This window comes from Pogoniulus pusillus, chromosome 6 (assembly GCF_015220805.1).
Source record: "Pogoniulus pusillus isolate bPogPus1 chromosome 6, bPogPus1.pri, whole genome shotgun sequence".
Classification (NCBI taxonomy): Eukaryota; Metazoa; Chordata; class Aves; order Piciformes; family Lybiidae; genus Pogoniulus; species Pogoniulus pusillus.
This window is the reverse complement of record NC_087269.1, coordinates 25,553,604-25,576,483: the sequence shown is the minus strand read 5'-3', so window position 1 is coordinate 25,576,483 and position 22,880 is coordinate 25,553,604. Positions and strand designations below refer to the sequence as shown.

Genomic DNA, 22,880 nt, shown 5'->3' with positions numbered 1-22,880 from the left:
CTTGGCTCAAACTAGTTGAAGTAGAACTTGTAGAATTTCAAGTACAGTTCTTCTAAAGGCTGCTCTTGAGCTTTTCCTTGAGTTAGAAAGCAAAGCACACATGGTGCTGGCTGACTGAGTTGAATATCCAGCAAAGATTATTTTAATCAAGGCTGAGAGACCTGAGGCTGTTTAGAAGAGGAGATCTTAGAATCATAGAATCACAGAATCAATCAGGTTGGAAGAGACCTCCAAGCCATGCAGTCCAACCTAGTGCCCAGCCCTGTCCAATCAACCAGACCATGGCACTAAGTGCCTCATCCATGCTTTTCTAATCTGAAGGGTGGGGGCCAAGAAAAAGGGACCAAGCTTTTGTTAGTGGTGATAGGACAAGAAGTAATGGATGCAAACTGAAACTCAGAAAGCTCCACCTCAAATTGAGGAAAAGCTTCTTTCCTGTAAGGCTGACAAAGCCCTGGAGCAGACTTCCGAGAGAGGCTGTGAAATCTCCTTCTCTGGAGAATTTCAAAGTCAACCTGGATGACTTCAATCTCACCTATGTCACCTGCCCTAGATGACTCTACTTTGGCAGCAGGGTTGGACTCAACCTCTGGAGGTCTCTTCCAACCCCCACCATTCTGTGATTCTCTGATCCATTCTGATGGTTGGGTTAGTGAGTTAGCTGAGCAGCTAACAGCTCATAATTGACTGGGGTAGGTCCATTCCTCTGACTCCAGCATAGACTGGGATGTTTCAGCTGGGCCTGCTGAAACATCTCAGCTTTGTCAGTGAGTGCTCCAACTGCTCTGTGACTTTAAAAATAGCCTTTTGGTCTGGGGCAGTGGGATGGATTGTCTGTTCTCTCAGCACATGGCTTCCATGCAGTCCTAAAGCATGTTAAATATTCAAAGCCCTGTCAAATATATCTTCTCTCTTTCCTTGAGCCTATTTCAAGCTCATCTTCCTCATTACACTTTCAAGAGGGCAATTTTTTTAAGAGTTAAGAGTGGGTCCAGGGCTTGTGACAAAGGACCATGCCTGCTCATTGGGAGCTGCAGTAAAAAAGCATGAAGAGGGAGGCATAGTGAAGAGGTTCCAGTTCTATGTTGGGAGGTAGATGCTCTACACTTCCATGCCAATAGCCATGTGGGAGCATGTGAGTACCTGGGTTGCTGGTAGATAGTAGCTGAAGATGAGGCAGCAGTGTGCCCAGGTGGGCAGCAGAGCCAATGGCATCCTGGGCTGGCTCAGTGTGGCCAGCAGGACAAGGGAGGTTATTCTGCTCCTGTGCTCAGCACTGCTCAGACCACACCTTGAGTGCTGTGTCCAGTTGTGGGCTCCTGAATTGAAGAGAGATGTCGAGGTGCTGGAAGGTGTTAAGAGAAGGGCAGCAAGGCTGGGGAGGGGCCTGGAGCACAGCCCTGTGAGGAGAGGCTGAGGGAGCTGGGGGTGTGCAGCCTGCAGCAGAGGAGGCTCAGGGCAGAGCTCATTGCTGTCTGCAGCTGCCTGCAGGGAGGCTGTAGCCAGGTGGGGTTGGGCACTTCTGCCAGGCACCCAGCAACAGAAGAAGGGGACACAGCCTCAAGCTGTGCCAGGGGAGGTCTAGGCTGGATGTGAGGAGGAAGATGTTGTCAGAGAGAGTGATTGACATTGGAATGGGCTGCCCAGGGAGGTGGTGGAGTGGCTGTGCCTGGAGGTGTTGAAGCCAAGGCTGGCTGGGGCACTTAGTGCCATGGTCTGGTTGATTGGGCAGGGCTGGGTGCTAGGTTGGGATGGATGATCTTGGAGGTCTCTTCCAACCTGGTTGATTCTCTGATTCTGAGGCCTGGGTTCTGAGCCTGGAAAAGCCATGTCATAACTCAGTACCCTGTAGGAATTCATAGAATGATTTGGATTGGAAGGGAACCTTAAAGGAGTTCAAGCACCCACCACTGGCAGAGACACCTTCCACTAGCCCAGGCTGCTCAGGCTCTTGTCCTGCCTGGCCTTGAACACTTCCAGAGAGAGGCCATCCACAGCCTCCCTGGGCAACCTGTTCCAGTGTCTCCCTGTGGCAGGTACAAACTGTCTCCCCTTCCCTTCCTGCCCCCTGCCCCAAGCAACAGGGGTTGAAGCTCAGCACCCCCAGGCATGAGCTGGTGCCTCTGAGCCCAGAAGTTCCTTTGTTTGCTGGAGAACTTGGCCCTTCAACTAATAGACCACAAGGTTAACAACTTACAGGGTGTAAATGGTGCCCTGACTGGAGAGAGAGGCCTCTCCACACAGAACCAGCCTGGCAGTCAGATGTCCCCTTAGCATGGGACCTTGTCTAAGGAGTCCTCACCCCGCAGCTTGGCGAGTGTGTGCATGTGTCTTAGGTAGCTGTGGGGAGGTTGTGCTGTCCTGAGCCAGTGTGTGCACACTTTGGTTCATCTCTCCCAACAGCTGAATTAGCTGTGCAGCAGTGTGGGCCCATCTGCCATCTGAAGCTGTAATCTTCTTCTGTCTGATGCAGTGCAGATGAATTGCAATGGAGCCACAGCTTTCAGGTGACTCTTGCTGGCTGTTTTGTCAGTGCCTCCTTGAGACACACCACCCTCACTGTAAAGAATTTCTTCCTAATGTCCAGTCAAATCTCTCTCCTTCCAGCTCAAAGCCATTGCACCTTGTCCTGTCACTACAAGCCCTTGTAAAAAAGTTCCTCCACAGCTTTCTTATAGCTCCCTTCAAGTACTGGAAGACTGTTCTAAGGTATCCCTGGAGCCTTCTCTTCTCCAGGCTGAGCAACCCCAACTCTCTCAGCCTGTCCCCATAGGGGTGTGCTCCAGCCCTCTGATCATCTTTGTGGCCTCCTCTGGACCTGCTCCAACATTTCAATGTCCTTCCAGTGCTGACAACCCCAGAGATGGATGCAGTGCTCTAGGTGAGCAGAGTGGAGGGGCAAAAATCACCTCCCTTTGTCCTGCTGGTCTCCCTTCTTTCGATGGACTTTGTGACAGCTTCTCAGTGAGCACATTGTGGGAAGAATCATAGAATCCAGCAGGTTGGAAGAGACCTCCAAGCTCAACCAGTCCAACCTAGCACCCAGCCCTGTCCAGTCAACCAGGCCATGGCACTAAGTGCCTCATCCAGGCTTTTTTGAACACCTCCAGAGATAGAGACTCCACTACCTCCCTGGGTTGCAGGTGACCATAGGGCTACATGCCCAGAGTGACAAGAGAGGTTATTAACTCTCCCCCTTTGCAAACTGCCTGCCACCTGTTCCTGTCTCAGGCTGCTCCTCCTGGCTCACTGCTCTTTTCCCTAGGTTTATTGACAGGCTTCATTAATCTCTTGCAGATTTCTTCCAGAACTCAGCAGGAAATTTTCTTCAGCCTGTGCCAAAGCTTGGCCAAATGTGGACTTGTCTCACCCCTATTTTTACGCTTGTCCTGGTAGGGCATAAATCCTGCCAGGCCAGTTTAACCCTTGCTCTCCTCCTCCTGTTGTGGGGTCTGAGAGTGGAGTTAGATGAGCAAACAGCAAAGGTTTGGCCCCAGGGAAGCCTTGAGGGCTAGGGGGGCTTAGCACCGTGTGTCAGGTGTCCTGTGCTGCCTGCATGGTCAAAGGAGGCAGGAAGCTTTGAATTCAGTGGCCAGAGCAACGGTGCTAGTGCCTATTGCCCAGTTGGATTTCCAAACTGAAGTATTTGAAGGGGGATGATTTAGAGAACCTGCCTTTGTGCATTCAGCCTTTCTGCAGCCTGCCTTTCTCTACATTCAGCACGGAGCCTTCCTGCCTCTCATCATTTGCAGCTGGTTAAAGGCAGCCACTTGTGTGCAGCTCGCACCTGCCAGCTTAGCAGCAACTCAGCTCTCCTTCTCTCTGCCTGGAATATTTTGTACGTTACCCTGGGATCATTGTCACGAATTTGAAAGCATCTTTGTTACAGGAGACTTACTCAGGGACCAAAAGTGTCCTGAGTACCTCTGCTGGAGTGAATGCTAAGACTCCATGAGCATAGTTAGAATTCTTCCAGTTTTCACGTTCCTATTTTCCAAGCTCTGATTGTTTAAACTGTTTAATTCTGTGCAATTTATTCCTTTTGATTGAAAATCCAAAGAATCTCAGGGAATTTTCCTGATTTTTGAATATTAATAATTTAAACAATTAATATTCATACAGAAATTAATAATCATAATTCATAGCAATGATTCCTTTCCAATGCAGTGCTACAGTTGAAGTTCTCTCTTGCAGAACATGGAGCATTAGGAGCTTTTGTGGCAGATAGAACCCCTCCTCTGCAAACACAAGGTCCTGACAGAGCCTGGCACAAGGGGCCAAGGCTTGCTAGAAGTTGGTAAAGATCAGCCTGATGCCCCCAGATGTTATCTGGAGAATCCAGGCCCAGCAATTCACAGAATCACAGAATTTCTTACGTTGGAACAGCCCATCAAGCTCCTCGAATCCAATCATTACTTTCACACTGGCAAGGCCAAACCAAACCCCTCAGCACAACATCTCATCACTATCAATTGCTATGCTTGGAAAGAACCACCAGCATCAGAAAGTCCAACCTGCATCCCAGCAGCCTTCATCACTACACCATAGCCTCAAGCACCATATCCACTTTCCTTTCAAACACCTCCAGGGATGGAGACTACACCACCTCCCTGGGCAGCCTGTTCCAGTGCCTGACCTCCCACTCAGGAAACAACTTCCTCCCAACAGCCAACCTAAGCCTCCCCTGATGCAACTTGAGGCCATTTCCTCTTGTCCTATCATGAGTAAGTGGGGAGAAGAGACCAGCTCCAGCCTCACTACAACCTCCTTTCAGGTAGTTTGCCTGGAGAACTCCCAACTAACTAATTAAGAAATTGACCACAAGACAGCAGCTCAAAGGGTATACCTGGAGTCCTGCTATGGACCACTTTGCCTAAAGAGTCCTCACCCCCACCTAGGGGTTGGTGCCTGGGGAAGACTCCAGGGGGACCTAATAGCAGGCTTCCAGTACCTGAAGGGGGCTTGTGAGAAGGCTGAAAAGGGACTGTTTCCAAAGGACTGTATGGATAGGATGAGGGGCAATGGCTTGAGATTAGAGAAGAGGAAATTTAGGAGGAAGTGCTTTACCATGAGGGCAGTGGAACATTGGGAGAGGTTGCACAGAGAAGTGGCCAGGCCCCATCCCTGGAGATACTCAAGATGAGGAAGCCTAATCTAGGCTGCCTGCAGAGGAGTTTGTGCTAGCTGACCTTTGGATGTCCCTTCCAACCCAAGCCATGCTGTGTATATCCTGGGTAGCCATGGGGAGATTTTCCTTTTCTGAGTGCACTTTTTAGTTCATCTCTCCAAGCAGTTTAATTAGTTGTGCAAGCAATATTTGCCCAAGTGACCCCAGAATCTGTGATTTTATTGCATTGGAAGGACACAATAATGAATGATTTTAGGCTGAGGGAGAGCAGGATCTTAGGAAGAAGCTCTTCAGTAGAAGAGTGGTGAGACTCTGGAATATGCTGCCTAGGGAGGCTGTGGATACCTCCTCCCTGGGGCTATTCAAAGCCAGGCTGGGTGAGGCTTTGAGCAGCCAAGTCTAGTTGAGAGGCATTCCTGTCCATGGTGGGCCCCTCCAACCTAGGCCATGCTATGAAATCCACAGTTTTCAGGTGGTTGCTGCTGACTGTGTTGTGACTGCCTCCAGGATAGCTTTCCAAAACAAAAGCTGGCAGGATCGTAGAATCATAGAGTCAGCTGGGTTGGAAGAGACCTCCAAGCTCATCCAGTCCAACCTAGCACCCAGCCCTGGCCAATCAACCAGGCCTTGGCACTAAGTGCCCCAGCCAGGCTTGGCTTCAACACCTCCAAGTACGGCGACTCCACCACCTCCCTGAGCAGCCCATTCCAATGCCAATCACTCTCCCTGCCAACAACTTCCTCCTCACACCCAGCCTAGACCTCCCCTGGCACATCTTGAGACTGTGTCCCCTTCTTCTGTTGCTGCTTGCCTGGCAGCAGAGCCCAACCCCACCTGACTACAGCCTCCCTTCAGGGAGCTGCAGACACCAATGAGCTCTGCCATGAGCCTCCTCTTCTGCAGGCCAAACACCCCCAGCTCCCTCAGCCTCTCCTCACAGGGCTGTGCTCCAGGCCCCTCCCCAGCTTTGTTGCCCTTCTCTCAACACCTTCCAGCACCTCAACATTTCTCTTGAATTGAGGAGCCCACAACTGGACACTGCACTCAAGCTGTGGCCTGAACACTGCTGAGCACTGGGGCAGAAGAACCTCTCTTGTCCTGCTGGCCACATTGCTTCTAAGCCAGCCCAGGATGCCATTGGCTCTGCTGCCCACCTGGGCACACTGCTGCCTCATCTTCAGCTACTCTCTCCCAGCACCCCCAGCTCCCTGTCTGCCTGGCTGGTCTCAGCCACTCTATCCCCAGCCACAGGTTCTTATTTGGCCACAACAACCCCAAGTGGTGCTTGGGGTTGTTGTGGCCAAAGTGTAGAACCCTGCACTTGACCTTGTTCAATCTCATCCCATTGGCCTCTGCCCACCTATCTAGCCTGGCCAGGTCCCTCTGCAGGGCTCTCCTACCCTTTAACAGCTCCATACCTTCTCCTAACTTACTGTCATCTGCAAACTCACTGATGCTGGACTCAATCCCCTGGTCCAGATCATCAATAAAGATATTGAACAGGACAGTCACATGTGGAACAAAAGGCATCTGTCCTTTCATAGAAGTTATTAACCCTTTTTGCTGCACAAGTAGAAGTTTTAAGACAAGGGTTGGTAGTGATGTAGGAAAGACTGGAGTGCACAAGTTCGTGGAGCAGCTACATTTCTCGTAGGCTAAGCAGCCAGGGTTGTTGAAAGTGATATATTAGATCTGGGAATGGCAGCTCTGGGCTGAGCACTGCAATCTGTCCTACAAGAATACAAAGCAGAAGAAGCCTTTAGAGAGCAGTGAGCACTAACTCCTGTTAGTAGGAGTAGGAATAGGAATACTGTTGAGTTGGTAGGTAAAGGAATGGGTGTCCAAATAGTGAAGCAGATGAAAGCCTGGGAATGCTTTTTCTGCCATGTCTTTGTCAGTGTTTGGACACATGTGATGGTTTGGATGTTACTTGCTCCTCACACCTCAGTAAAATCACCCAGACTAGACTCAGCTGCCGGAAATTGAAGAGTGAAACTTTGTATTTACAGTTTAGCACAGCATACAAGCAGGTATTTACAATAGACAGAAATAGACAAGCTTAAAAGGTAATGCAGACACACATCAGCCCTCCCAGAAACCAGAGTCCCCAGGAGGAGCTCCCAAACACCCTTCCACCTCCTTTCCACCCCTCTACCTTTTCCTAGTCTTTGCCTTACGTTCAAGGTGACTTTGGAGGATCGGCCAGGGGATTAGGAAGCAGAAGGATTAGTCTGGCAGCAAGTTAGAGAGAGAAGTTCATGTAGGCTCAGAGCAACTCTGTTATCTATGTTTGTGTTCTTGTACTTATCCATCTCAGCAAGCCTGTGAGTGCAGCAGACATCACCATTGTCTCCTTTTCAGAGCCTAGCATCTAATTCCTCTGACCAAAATATCCCAGCTTGGCTCAAACTAGCACACTTAGTTGAAGTAGAACTTGTAGAATTCCAAGTACAGTTCTTCTAAAGGCTGCTCTTGAGCTTCTCCTTGAGTTGGAAAGCAAAGCACACATGGTGCTGGCTGCCTGAGTTGCATATCCAGCAAAGATTATTTTAATCAAGGCTGAGAGACCTGAGGCTGCTTAGTCTGGAGAAGTGCAGCCTCAGAGGAGATCTTGTTACATGTTTATAAATATCTGAAGGATGGGGGGCAAGAAGAAGGGGCCAGGCTCTTTGCAGTGGTGACAGGACAAGGGGAAATTGATGCAAACCCTCAAATGGATTATAATCTAATTCCTCTCACTACAATATCCTAGCTAGGCTCAAACTAGCCCAGCACAGAACTTCTGAATGGTTCTATGAATTAGAATCATAGAATTAGTCAGGGTTGGAAGGGACCACAAGGATCAGCCAGTTCCAACACCCCTGCCATGGGCAGGGACACCCTACCCTAGAGCAGGCTGCACACAGCCTCAGCCAGCCTGGCCTGAAACACCTCCAGCCATGGGGCCTCAACCACCTCCCTGGGCAAGACATTCCAGCCTCTCACCACTCTCATGCTCAACAACTTCCTCCTCACCTCCAGGCTGACTCTCCCCACCTCCAGCTTTGCTCCATTCCCCCCACTCCTGGCACTCCCTCACAGCCCAAAAAGTCCATCCCCAGCTTTTTTGGAGGCCCCCTTCAGATCCTGGAAGGCTACAAGAAGGTCTCCTGGGAGCCTCCTCTTCTCCAGACTGAACAGCCCAAACTCTTTCAGTCTGTCCTCACAGCAGAGCTGCTCCAGCCCTCTCAGCATCCTCCTGGCCCTGCTCTGGACACACTCCAGCATCTCCACATCCCTCTTGTCCCAGGGGCTCCAGAACTGGATGCAGTACTCCAGGTGGAGACTCAGCAGAGCTCAGTAGAGGGGGAGAATCACCTCCCTCCACCTGCTGGCCACACTTCTTCTGATGCAGCCCAGGCTCTGCTTGGCTTTCTGGGCTGCCACAGCACACTGCTGGCTCCTGTTGAGCTTCTCATCCACCAGCACCCACAAGTCCCTCTCCTCAGGGCTGCTCTCCAGCCACTCACTGCCCACCCTGGATTTGTGCTTGGCATTGCCTCCACCCAGGTGCAGGACCTTGCCCTTGGTCTTGTTGACCCTCCTGAGGTTGGCTTGTGCCCACCTCTGCAGCCTGTCCAGTTCCCTCTGGATGGATCCCTGCCCTCCAGCAAGCTCTTCAAATGCACTTCTTGAGTTGCCTGTACCTCAACTTGAATGTATTTGCAGTATGTATTTGTGTATCAGAGCTGCTCTGGCTCCTAATGAGTCTCAAATTCAGCTTGGTTTTATGTCCCTTTTTAAAGCATTATCTGTGGTGATATCCAAAATGTCTGGTTGAAGGGATTTTTTTTTACAGAAAGCATTTGCTTCAGCATTTGTGAGCCTCCTTTGCTTAAAGTTGCTATTATATGATGAAACATGTCTGCAGGAGGTTGCTGTGGAAGTTTGTCTGTATGCTGCCTGCTTAATTTTGTTTTCCAAAGGGACACATGCTGGAACCACTCACTGATAGGAGCAGCTTTTCACCTGGAGCTTCAGCAAACACCCTTTTGAGCGGGGGAGTTTTGTGTGAAACCTAAAGATCTGCCTGCTGGCTTGCCTAATTTTTGTTTTAAATCTGTCTGGTTTCTCATTTCAGGCACTTGTGAATCCCATCAGTGTCACTCCACCCATACAAGCCATAGATCAGGACCGAAACATCCAGCCTCCTTCTGATCGACCGGGCATCCTCTATTCCATCCTAGTTGGTTGGTGTCTGCTACTCTTTGCTACTCACAATCAGTTGCTTGATTATGAACAGCCAGGAATAGATCCACTGGGGAGAGTGGAAACCTAACAGAAAATTCCTGTTGTGGTCAGTGGGATGTTTGAAATCGTTGTTCTACTTACTGCTGGCGAGTGATTGCAATTCAGGAGTGTATTTCAGGTGGCTGCACTGCTTATGGTTGTTTATTCAGATTAGGTTCAGAGTTGTCTGGTTCAGTGAATGAAGCAACACAGGCCAAAGGAGAGAGGCTTCTGTGTGCACGTTGCAGCTGTGCTGCACTGCTTTTTTCACTCACTGCTGCAAAGGTGCAGTAAAAGATGCCAAAGAAAGGCAATTAGGGCAGGTTCCATTCCAATGCCCTTCTGGCATCACAGAATCCCAGCATGGTGAGGGGGTGGAAGGGACCTCCGGGCACCATCCAGTCCAACACCCCAGCTTAAAGCAGGGGTACCTGCAGCAACTTGCTGGATCATGATATCAAGGTGGGTTTGGAATCTCCCCAGCCTTCACCACCACCCTGTGCAGTCTGTTGCAGGGCTGCAGCACCCTCACACCAAAGAATTTTCTCCTCCTGGTAAATGAAACTGAAAGGGTTTTATTGCAGCCACCTCTAAGTATGCTGCCTGCACTCTTGCATGCTTTGCCTCGGAATTTAATGTTTGATGACTTGACTGTGCAAGTTCCTGTCCAGAGAGGAGTGCAGTTCTAGAAGAGGTTCAGGAAACAGCTACTTGGCTCTGCCTCATCCACTTATCCTCCTGCTCTTTTCCAGTGTTTGGCATTCTTTTCCTATTGCTCAGCTTGTGAGATTTGATCACGGAAAAGCTGAAGGAGGTGGTTTGCAGTTGCAATCCTCCACTTGCCCTGCTGTTCTCAAAGAACAGAGGCTGATGCTGAAGCCATTTCTGTGCTAGCTCTGGTGTGGCAAAGGAAAGAAAAAGTAGGTTTGATGGTTTGAGATGTCTATGATTTTAAGATCTGTCTTAAGAGGGTAGTGAAAGAAGGGTGATTAAGCTGGTGATGGGTCTGGAGGACAGGTGTTGTGAGGGGCAGCTGAGGGAACTGGGATTGTTTAGTCCAGAGAAAAGGAGGCTGAGGGGAGACCTTCTGGCTCTCTCCAAATCTCTGAAAGGAGGTTGGAGTCAGGTGTGGCTCAGTTTCTCCTCCTCCCTAGTAACAAGTGACAGAATGAGAGGGAAGAGCTTCAGGTTGCACCAGAAGGAGGTTCAGACTGAACATTAGAAGAAGCTTCTTCACTGAAAGTGTTCTCAAACAGTGGAACAGGTTGCCCAGGGAGGGGATTGAACCCTCACCCCTGCAGGTGTTAAAAGACACAGAGATGTGACGCTGAGGAACAAGGTTTAGCACCATTCTTGGTAGAGTTAGAGAATGGTTGGACTTTGCTAAAGAAAATCATTCTATGAAATTAATCTCTGCTAGCACCAACTACTGTTGCACTGAATGTGCAGGTCATAGGATCCTAGGATGTTAGGGGTCGGAAGGGACCCAAGGAGATCATCAAGTCCAAACCCCCTGCCAGAGCAGGACAATCCTATCTAACACAGAGCACAGAGGAACACGTCCAGACAGGCCTTGAAAGTCTCTAGAAAAGGAGACTCCATGACCTCCCTTGGGAGCCTGTGCCAGTGCTCTGGGAACCTTACACTAAAGAAGTTCCCCCTTGTGTTGAGGCAGAGCCTCTTTTGCTGCAACTTCCATCCATTGCTCCTTGTCCTATCTCAGGGAGCAGTGAGCAGAGCCTGTCCCCACTCCTGACCCCCAGCCCTCAGATACATATAAATATTTATCAAATCCCCTAATGCCAGGGAGCAGTGAGCAGAGCCTGTGTCCCCTCTCCTGGCCAGCCCTCAGATACTTATAAACATTTACCAAATCCTCTCTAGGTCTTCTTTTCTCCAGACTAAAAAGCCCCAGGTCAGGAGCCTGAACTCGCTTGGTGCCAACAGATTGGTTCTGAGGCTCCACTCCCAAGACTATGGCAAGACACATAGCCATGGCAGATCAGCCTCAGCATGACAGACTTCATCATCCTCTGAGTAAAGGGATAAGGTTTTGTTTGGATAGCCATGAAGCGATTTAGATTTCTTCAGGCTGCAGATGGATTCAGATCTGGCAGAATGCTGTCAATTAGTCCTCTGCCAGCCAAACTCATCTCTAAGGTGATATGTAAACACTTGTGGAGTATAAAAGGTGGGTTTCTGTTTGAAATTTGACTTTGTTTATTCGTTGACATGGCTTATATTTTTTTTTTTTTCCATTGACAGTAATGCTCTTGTGACTCTGAATGACCTGCTCTAGTTTTGGATGTCCCTGCTGGCTGCAGGGGAGTTAGTCTAGATGATCTTTAAAGCATCCTTCCAACCCAAAATGTCAATGACTTTATTAATTATTCCATTTTATTTTTACAGTCCTTTGCATCACTTGCCAGGTGCTTTGGGAGTCAACCTGGCAAATCTTCTGTGTCACTAACCTTTGGTATTTCTAATATTTGAATGACTTCTTTTGACCTCCAAGAAATTGCTCAGGGAAGTTCTCCTCACCCTCTACTCTGCCCTAGTGAGGCCCCACCCAGAATACTCCATCCAGCTCTGGGCTCCCCAGTTCAATAAGGACAGGGATCTACTTTCAGTATCTGAAAGGGAGCCTACAAAAAAGCTAGGGAAGGACTTTTCAGGATGTCAGGGAGTGACAGGACTAGGGGGAATGGAGCAAAGCTGGAGGTGGAGAGAGTCAGGCTGGCTGTGAGGAGGAAATTCTTGAGCATGAGAGTGGTGAGAGGTTGGAATGGGTTACCCAGGGAGGTGTTTGAGGCCCCATGGCTGGAGGTGTTTAAGGCCAGGCTGGCTGAGGCTGTGTGCAGCCTGCTCTAGGGTAGGGTGTCCCTGTGCATGGCAGGGGTTGGAACTAGATGATGCTTGTGGTCCCTTCCAACCCTGACTGATTCTATGATACTAGAGAGTGTCCAGTGGAGGGCTACAAGGATGCTGAGGGGACTGGAGCACTGCCTGATGAGAAAAGGTTGAGAGACCTGGGGCTGTTTAGTCTGGAGAGGGGAAGGCTGAGAAGGGATCTAATCAATGTCTGTGATGGTTTGGGCTCTTACCCGCCCCCCCCCCCCCCCCCCCCCCCCCCCCTTTTGAATTTGCCCCAGCTAACTCAGATGGCCTCTGGGAATATAAATGAAGCTATTTATTGTACAGCAGCAAATATACAAGCAGCTATTTACAGTATATACAGTTATATACAGAAATATACAAAGGATAAACAATACAGAATCACAGCTCCCCTCCCAGAAACCTGAGTCCCCAGGAGGGGCTCTCAAACCACCCCAACACCTTCCCCGGCCCCTCTCAACCTTACCCCAGTTCCCAGGAAGAAGAGAGGTGCAGCCAAGAGGTTAAGAAGGAAGGTTAGTGGCAGTGGGGTTAAGGAGATGTGGCCAGGTCTGAAGGCAAAGGCAGAATGAGAGACAAAATGGAGAATATTATCAAATGTTTTCCTTCTTCTTCCCAGAACTCTCAGCGGGACTGTGAGCGAAGAGGCACAACCATGTTCACCTTTTCACTGCCCATTATCTAGTTCTTTTACCAAAACATTCCAGCTTGCTTCAAACTTACACAATGTCCATAAATATCTGAGGGCTGGGGGTCATAGAATCATAGAGTTGTCAGGGCTGGAACTGATCTCAAGGATCATCCAGTTCCAGCCTCCATGCCATGGGCTTTCCACTAGATCAGGTTGCCCAGAGCTCAATCGAACCTGGCCTTATAAACCTCAAAGGATGAGGCTTCCACCCCCTCCCTGGGCAACCTGTTAGTGTGTTTCACCACCCTTATGGTGAAGAACTTCTTCCTAACATCCAATCTGCACACACTCCTAGTTTTGCTCTGTTCCCCCTAATGCTATCACTACCTGACATCCTAAAAAATACCTCAGCAGCTTTCTTGTAGGCTCCCTTCAGGTAGTGGAAGGCCACAATAAGGTCTTCTTAGAGACTTCTGTGGTAGGAAGGAAGGGACAACCTCTACTCACTTGTGCCCTGGGGTAGGACAAGGAGCAACGAGTGTAAGCTGCAGCACAGGAGGTTCCACCCCAACACAAGAGGGAATGTCTTTCCTGTAAGGGTCCCAGAGCACTGGCACAGGCTGCCCAGAGAGCTTGTGGAGTCTCCTTCCCTGGAGCCTTTCAAGACCTGTCTGGATGTGTTCCTGTGTGACCTAAGCTAGATTGTGTGGTGCTGCTCTGGCAGGGGGCTTGGACTCAATGACCTCTTTGGGTCTTTTTCAACCCTGCAAGGATCATCTAGTTCCAACCCCCCTGCCATGGGCAGGGACACCCTACCCTAGAGCAGGATTAAATTAAACTCAGTCAGGGAGGTAACAATAAATGCCAGTGGAAGTCTGGTTGCACAATCAGGTGAGTGTAGCACTGCTGAAAATAGAAGTAACTTGAAGGTTAGCACTTGCGACATGAATGAATAGGCCAAGTGTGTAAGCAGCCCATTATTACCTGCTTGCTTTCCCATCCTGGCCTTGAAGTGCAGCACCTTTTGAAGACATTTGCAGTAGGAAATTCCTCCTTGATGGAAGCAGATCAGGTAACAGTATGAACTGAGGATTTCTTTGCTGTATCTGAATAGAAATGCTTCTGTCTAGGCAGAAAACTTTGCTCACAGAATTTAAGGTATCCTGGAGTTTAGACCGTTCCTGTGATGGGCAGCAGCAGCTGAGCAGGCCAGGTGGGGGGTGGCCTCTTCTCCCAGGCAACCAGCAATAGAACAAGGGGACACAGTCTCAAGTTGTGCCAGGGTAGGTATAGGCTGGATATTAGGAAGAAGTTCTTCACAGAGAGAGTGATTTCCCATTGGAATGGGCTGCCTAGGGAGGTGGTGGAGGCACCGTCCCTGGGGGTCTTCAAGAAAAGCCTGGATGAGGCACTTAGTGCCATGGTCTGGTTGACTGGATAGGGCTGGGTGATAGGTTGGACTGGATGATCTTGGAGGTCTCTTCCAACCTGGTTGATTCTATGATTCTATGATTCTATGATCAGCTAAGATTCAGGCAATGGAACTCTTATTAAACTCCAAAATTTATTTCTCTGGTTGTCCTTGTTGCTGTTGTCTTTACCTGTTTCTGGTTTGGTGTTAGTTTTCTTGGATTCTTTCCTGGCATCCACGTGTCACTTTGGCTCCATCTTCCCTGTGCTAGATCACTTTATGCCTCTTACATCCACCTCTATTCTCATTTTCTGTGAGTCACTTCCCTCTCTATTTGTTGCCCTCCAGGGAACCTCCTCTTTTCTACTTTGGCATCAAGTCCTGAATCTCTTGGGTTTTATTACTTTCAGCGTCAGCTCCTGTGAACATAGAATTGTCTGGGTTGGAAAGGGCCTCCAAGGTCATCGAGCCCAACACCAGCATGGTTGTCAAACCATGTCCCAAAGTGCCACGTGCAAGCTGATAAGACTACAGCAATCTGTTACCTGCCAAATGTTTGGTTGCAGGATCAGCTAATTAGGAGTTGAAATGAGAAAGTGGAGCAGAGAACACAGGAATTGCAGCCAGAAACTATGCATTTGACTTGATGGTATAACAGAGATTATAGAATCATAGAATCAGTCAGGGTTGGAAGGGACCACAAGGGTCAGATAGTTGCAACCCCCCTGCCATGGGCAAGTACACTCTATCCTAGACCAGGCTGCACACAGCCTCAGCCAGCCTGGCCTGAAACACCTCCAGCCACGGGGCCTCAACCATCTCCCTGGGCAACCCATTCCAGCCTCTCACCACTCTCATCATGAACAACTTCCTCTTCATGGCCAGGCTCAATCTCCCTACCTCCAGCTTTGCTCCATTCCCCCCAGTCCTGGCACTCCCTCACAGCCTAAAAAGTCCCTCCCCAGCTTTTTTGGAGGTCTCCTTCAGATCCTGGAAGGCCACAAGAAGGTCCCCTGGGAGCCTACTCTTCTCCAGACCAAACAGCCCCAACTCTTTCAGTCTGTCCTCACAGCAGAGCTGCTCCAGCCCTCTCAGCATCCTCCTGGCCCTTCTCTGAACACACTCCAGCATCTCCACATCCCTCTTGTCCCAGGGGCTCCAGAACTGGATGCAGTACTCCAGCTGGGGTCTCAGCAGAGTGCAGTAGAGGGACAGAATCACCTCCCTGGCCCTGCTGGCCACACTTCTCCTGATGCAGCCCAGGCTCTGCTTGGCTTTCTGGGCTGCAAGTGCACACTGCTGGCTCCTGTTGAGCTTCTCTTCCACCAGCACCCCCAAGTCCCTCTCCTCAGGGCTGCTTTTCAGCCAGGCACTGCCCAGTGTAGATTGGTGCTTGGCATTGCCTCCACCCAGATGCAGGACCTTGCACTTGGTCTTGTTGAACCTCCTGAGGTTGGCTTGTGCCCACCTCTGCAGCCTGTGCAGGTCCCTCTGGATGGATCCCTGCCCTCCAGTGTGTCTGCTGCAGTGTGTCTGCTGCACCACACAGCTTGGTGTCATACAGAGAAGGTATTCAGTACTGGTTCTTCCTCTTACTACTCCTTCAGTTGATGGCTTATGTGTGCACAGAGATAGTCACAGGATGTATGTTTATATTTTCCTAGCTAAATATGTGTTTATATTTACCTGTATTTATATCTCCATAGCAAATTCTTGTCCTTTAAGTCACAAACTAAATTGTTTCAGATGCATTTGGACAGTAACTTATCTCCTGGGAAAGCTACTGGCTTTCTAAAAGCAGTTTCTGATTGTTCCACTGGAAAGGTGAAGAAATTATAACCTCCTTTATCAGAAAAATCATCTTGTCTGTGTGTTATAGGCTGTTAAATTGGATTAGGGGGTTGGCTTGGCAGTGTTTGCCCTGATGTCATGGCTGCTTCAGGGAATGGTTTCTCCTGAACTCAGAGGACTTCGTGGGGCATGTATCCCATCAGCTAGGAGTGCTTCTGTCCCTCAGTTGCTATACACAGGGCTCTTCTTAGGCTTGAAACAGCTCCAGATCTTGCAGCTGCAGTCAGTAGGTGGGTTTCTTTGGATGCTTTTTAGTAAAACTGATCATAGAATGGTAGCAGCTGGAAGCAACCTCCTGTTCAACATCTTCATCAATGACATTGATGAGGGCACAGAGTATCTGCCCAGCAAGTTTGCTGATGACACCAAGTTGGCTGATACAACTGCAGGCTGTGTGGCCATCCAGCAAGGCCTGGACAGACAGAGCTGGGCACAGAGGAAACAGATGAAGTTCAACAAGGACAAGTGCAGAGTTCTGCACCTGGGGAGGAAGAATCAACTGCAGCAGTACAGGCTGGGTGGTGTTCTGCTGGAAAGCAGCCTTGTGGAGAGGGTCCTGGTGGGTAACAAGGTAACCATGGCACAGCAAAATGTCTTTTCCAACAAAAGCAATTCTCTGGTAGATGAGTGACTTCCTGCACCTGCTTTTTACTACCTCCTGCCTTGGCAATTAGTGTTCCCTGAGAATCACATGGCTCAAAATCAACTTAATCCTTCTCCTCTCATGTGCCAGGCTCTGCTGCCAGAGCCTTTTGGCTTGAGCACAGCACTGTGGGAGCTTTTTGGGGCTGCAGCTGCCTTACTGTGCCAGCCAAGAAGCTGGGCACAGCAGTGTCATCTTCAGCCTTTGCATAGCCATGCTGAAACTTCATGAGGCCACAATTCAAGGCAGGCTCTGCCTGCTGATATTTTAACGCTGCTGAAGAGTGTCCTGGAAACACTTCACAGCTGTGAAAATCCTGTTTCATACTGGCAGTAAGAATAAGCTGTTAGAGGAGGTTTCACCTGGTACCTCCTCCCTGATGAGAAACTCTTAGAAGGGTTTCTCAAAGAATGTGTCTGTTGTTGTTACTGGTCTGTATGCTGTTAGTAATGCACTGCAGACCCTGCCCATCACTGCAGCAGGGGCTACAGGTACTTCAAATGAGAAAGTCTCAATCTTAGGTGGGCAGCAAATTGGGTTTCAGCAATGTGGGAGCTGATGTGCTGTAGTGACAGCTCATTTCTCCAATTTTCTGATTAGATTTAGACATATGTCCCAGAAACTGGGCATTCCTACCCTTCTGGGGGTGTGTTTGGGCTCCTTTCATTCTCAAGCATTTAGGGATTCCCAGCTGAGGAGGATCTTCAGAGTGATATGAAAGACATCACAGAACCACAGAATGGCAGGGATTGAAAGTGACCTCCAAAGATCAAGTCCAACTCCCCTGGCAGAGCAGGATGACCTAGGGTAGGCTGCATAAGAACACAACCAGGGGGCTTTTGGAAGTCTCCAGAGGACAGTCTGCATCCTCTCTGGGCAATCTGTTCCAGGGCTCTGTCACTCTAACCTTAAAGAAGTGTCTCTTTGTGTTGAGGTGGAATCTCCTGTGTTCCAGTGTGTGCCTGCTGTTCCTTGTCCTATCACTGGGCACCATCAAAATTAGTCTGGCACCCTCTTCTTGACACTCACTCATCACATATGTATAGAGATTGATAACGTCCTCTCTCAGCCTTCCCTTCTCCAGACTGAACAGCCTAAGCTCTCAGTCTGTCTTTGCAGGGGAGGTGTTCAATCCAACACCATGTTAGTAGTATTTGTAAGCTCCATGTAGACTGCAGCATTTAATTCTGTCCAGCAGCAGCATGAGTTTCATAGAAACATAGAACCAAACAGATTGGAAGAGACCTCCAAGCTCATCAACATCTCTCTTGAATTTTGGAGCCCAGAACTGGACACAGCACTCAAGGGGTGGCCTGAGCAGTGCTGAGCACAGGAACAGAAGAACCTCCCTTGTCCTGCTGGCCACACTGCTCCTGAGCCAGCCCAGGATGCCATTGGCTCTGCTGCCCACCTGGGCACACTGCTGCCTCATCTTCCGCTCCTCTCTACCAGCACCCCCAGGTCCCTTTCTGCCTGGCTGCTCTCCATGCAGTCTCACAGTTTGTGACTAATGAGTAGAATAAATCTACTGTGTAGCAGAGTCTTTCTCAGAGGCATTTGTTCATATCTCCATGTCTCTTTTGCAGGCACTCCCGAGGATTACCCCCAGTATTTCCACATGAACCTCACAACGGCTGAACTGACGCTGCTCAAGCCAATAAACAGGGATTTACACCAGAAGTTTGACTTGGTGATTAAGGTAATTTGGGCTGAATTCCTATTTCCATATGCTTTTGGGAGCTGCTTTCATAACAGGAAGCTCTAGAGAAAACACAGGAGGGGCTCTGCATGGCTTTCCTGCTTTTTATTTTCCTTTGTGGTGCATCATTTGGCAGAGTCTTGGAGAAGAAGGGTGTGAAGTGTGTTTCAAAAGTGAGTGGATGGTGATAGAGCTCAAACATGTCCTGTGATGCTCATATTGACTGAACAAACTTCAGTGTTATTACCACTTATACCTTTGCTTTTTGTGAGCTCGGCTGTGCTGAGCAGGCATTTTGTTGACAGCTGAGCTTCTCTCCAGTTCACAACCCATGCTAGAGTCATAGAATTAATTGAGTTGGAAGAGACCTCCAAGATTATCCAGTCCAACCTATCACCATAAAATCATAGAATCAGACAGGGTTGGAAGGGACCACAAGGATCATCTAGTTCCAACCTCCTGCCATGGGCAGGGACACCCTACCCTAGAGCAGGCTGCACACAGCCTCAGCCAGCCTGGCCTTAAACACCAGCCCTATCCAATCAAAATGGAGAGAGAATCACATGGATACAAATAAATGTCTCAGTACAGAATGTTGGGAGTGAGTAGAACAAAAAATCATCTCCACACCTTGTAGTGATTTCTGAGTGAGATTTTCTTTGGTTTGTGGGTGGGGTTTTTTTGTTTTGTTTTTTTTTTTTTTTTTTTTTTTTTTTTTTTTTTTTAAGGATAATGAAAGCAAAAGGAAGCTGCCTACTGTGTAAAAGTAAATCTTGTGTGTACTGGTTCTGGGCACCACCCCTACACACACACACAATGAATTCATCCAGACTAGACTCAGCCAGCTGGAAGTTAAGGAATGAAGCTTTATATGTACAGCTAAGCACAATATACAAGCAGATAGTTGCAATAGATTCACCATGATATGGATCAAGAGCTGGCTGGAGGGCTGGGCCCAGAGAGTGGTGGTGAATGGTGCCACATCCAGCTGGCAGCTGTCACCAGTGGTGTGCCCCAGGGATCAGTGCTGGGCACAGTCCTCTTCAATATCTTTAGTGATGATCTGGACCAGGGGATTGAGTCCAGCATCAGTGAGTTTGCGGACGTCAGCAAGCTAGGAGCAGGTGTGGAGCTGTTGGAGGGTAGGAGAGCCCTGCAGAGGGATCTGGTCAGGCTGCATGGGTGGGCAGAGACCAATGGGATGAGATTGAACAAGGCCAAGTGCAGGGTTCTACACTTCGGCCACAACAACCCCAAGCAGCACTACAGGCTGGGGACAGAGTGACTGAGAGAACCAAGCAGAGAGGGAGCTGGGGGTGCTGGTAGAGAGGAGCTGAAGAGGAGGCAGCAGTGTGCCCAGGTGGGCAGCAGAGCCAATGGCATCCTGGGCTGGCTCAGGAGCAGTGTGGGCAGCAGGACAAGGGAGGTTCTTTTGCCCCTGTGCTCAGCACTGCTCAGGCCACACCTTGAGTGCTGTGTCCAGTTCTGGGCTCCTGAATTGAAGAGAGATGTTGAGGTACTGGAAGGTGTTTGGAGAAGGGTAGCAAGGCTGGGGAGGGTTCTGGAGCACAGCCCTGTGAGGAGAGGCTGAGGGAGCTGGGGGTGTGCAGCCTGCAGAAGAGGAGGCTCAGGGCAGAGCTCATTGCTGTCTGCAGCTCCCTTAAGGGAGGCTGTAGCCAGGTGGGGTTGGGCTCTGCTGCCAGGCACCCAGCAACAGAACAAGGGGACACAGTCTCAAGCTGTGCCAGGGCAGGTCTAGGCTGGATGTGATGAGGAAGTTCCTGCCAGAGAGAGTGATTGGCATTGGAATGGGCTGCCCAGGGAGGTGGTGGAGTGGCTGTGGCTGGAGGTGTTGAAGCCAAGCCTGGCTGGGGCACTTAGTGCCATGGTCTGGTTGATTGGACAGGGCTGGGTGCTGTACTGGATGAGCTTGGAGGTCTCTTCCAACCTGCTTGATTCTATGATATATTACAATTATTCACAACTCTATACAGTTACATAGAAGTTAAGAGTAATACAGAAGCACAATGCACCTCCCAGTCCCCTAGGAGGGGCTCCCAAGCACCCTTTCACCTTATTTCTACACCCTCCCTCCCTCTCCCTTACTGCAGCATCTCTCTCTTACGTGCAAGGTGAGTTGGAGGAGGTCAGCAAGGCAAGGTTAAGAAGCAGAATGTTTTGTTGGAAGGTGTGCAGGCAGAATGGTTATTGCAGCAGAGGCCAGGCACAGACACTCTCTTATCTATGTTTGTGTTTTTATACAACTCATCAGAACGAATGGCTAATTTAGACATCACCTTCTTTTCCTTTTTCACAGCCAATGATCTAATTTCTCTCATTAAAAAAATCCAATTAGCCTCAAGCTAGCAGACTTGTGAAACAGAACCAGCTCTGGTCTTGTTCAGTTCCTAGTGCTGGGAAAAGGCACAGACCTGTTATTGATCTTTTGAAACCCTGCCACAGACGATTGCCTCCCTTCTGTGTTTTGCATGCTGCTTTGTCCTTAATATTACAGCCTGACTTGGTAACAGCCTGCACTTCTGAGCTGAGCCAAGTGATCAAAGCACAGATCAGTTAGTTGTCTCTTTACAGGAACTCTTAGAATGTTACCTTCATCTGGTTACTGAGTCCCAGCTTTGCAATTCTTTCCTGGCTCCTTTGCCGATCGGAGGACATCATTTGGCACAGCCATGGAGAAGAAGGGTGTGAAGAGTGTTTGACAAGAAAGTGGATGGTAGCAGAGCTCTAACATGTCCTGTGATGCTGATATTGTGTGAGCAAATTTAAGTATAGCCACTTGTAGCTTCACTTTTTATGAGATCAGTTGTCCTGAGAACACATTTTGTTTATAGCTGACCTCTCCTCCAGGTCACAACCTATGCTGCTGAATTGTATGGAGACAAATAATTGTCTGAGTTTGAGGATTAAGGATTTGAGGATTAAGAGGAAAAGAATAGGAGGTGATGAGATCAATATTTAATTGCTGGGCTTACTGAAGGCACTCAGCTATTGAATTTTACTTTGAGCAGAGCTGTAGAAAGCTGCAAGTTCTGCTGCAGGTGGAATTTATGTGAAAGGACTGCAGAAGTCAGCCCAGCAAAGCCAGTCTCTAATGCCAACAGAGAAGAATCATGTTTGGTTCTTTGGGAAACAGTCTGGAGTTGTTCCTTGAGATGCTGTCCAGTGACAGACAGCTGTGTAGGCTTTGCTGGATTTATTAGTAAGCAGAGGAGTAAATAAAAGAGGAAGGAGACAGAGCAATCAGTTTTTAAAGTAGCAGCTCACTTGTGTATTGATCAGGTAAAACAAGGCATGGCCTTTCCAAACTGCAGGATGTTTTATCACAGGGGTGTCATAAAGCTCTTTGCTCTTTCTTAGTGTTATTTAATCTGTTTCTAAATGCAAAGCTTCTAAGAGTTATTTATTAGCCTCTACTCCTCTAATTATTGAAGGTGTTAAAAGTGACACTGGCAGCAAACAGTCCCTTTGGCAAGAGCAGCTCCTTCTGTAACAGGCTTTGAAGCTCTCTCAATCATGCGCTGTAGCTTTGCTAGCTCCCAGCCACAGTGGTTTTGGCCTCTCACACAGCTAGACAAAAAATGCTTCCTTTCCCTTAGGGAAAATGTGAGTAGAGTTTGGCTTGGTTTGGTTTGATTTTTCCCTTAAGAGCAGAAGCAAAACTCAATCTTTCAGTCATTATGGGGTGGGAGGAGCAATGGTACTCACTGCTGGCTCTTGAAATCAGGAGGGATGAAGGAATACAGACAAATGTGGTGTGACAGAGTGGCCAGGATCTCCAGCTGTGTCCATGCCTCTGTGTGGCCATGTAGAAGCTTTTCCACTGACAGCATATAGGTCAGTAACAACTTAGTTGTGTTTGCTCTTTCTTGTTTGGTTGTGGTATTTTTTTTTAGTAGAAAATAACAATGGTTAATAATAATAATAATAATGATAATAATAATAATAATAATAATAATAATAAAGTGGCTTCAGTTGTGTTCGGGAAAGTTCAAGGGGAAGTCCTGCTTGACTAACCTGATAGCATTCTGTGATGCCATAACTGAATGGGCAGATGCAGGGACAGCAGTGGATGTAGTCTACCTTAACCTGAGCAAGGCCTTTGACACTGTCTCCCATGACATCCTAGTGATCAAGCTGGAGAAGTGTGGGATGGAAGAGCAGGCAGTGAGGTGAGTTAGGAACTGGTTACAAGATAGAGTTCAGAGAGTGATGATCAATGGTGCCAGGTCCAGCTGGAGAGCTGTGACCAGTGGAATCCCTCAGGGATCAGTGCTGGGGCCAGTCCTGTTCAACATCTTCATCAATGACAGTGATGAGGGCACAGACAGACAG

The 22,880-nt window shown here is 48.9% G+C and overlaps 1 protein-coding gene across 11 annotated transcripts in view; it reads left to right on the top strand.

The window, feature by feature from the left end:
• Window positions 1-22,880, top strand: part of PCDH15 (protocadherin related 15) — a 1,224,756-nt gene that overhangs the window by 943,504 nt on the left and 258,372 nt on the right. For all 11 annotated transcript variants that reach the window (XM_064145003.1, XM_064145009.1, XM_064145013.1 and 8 more), the window contains 2 exons: window positions 9,249-9,357; window positions 18,415-18,527. In XM_064145003.1, the coding sequence (XP_064001073.1) occupies window positions 9,249-9,357; window positions 18,415-18,527 (222 nt within the window). The remainder of the gene's footprint in view (window positions 1-9,248; window positions 9,358-18,414; window positions 18,528-22,880) is intronic.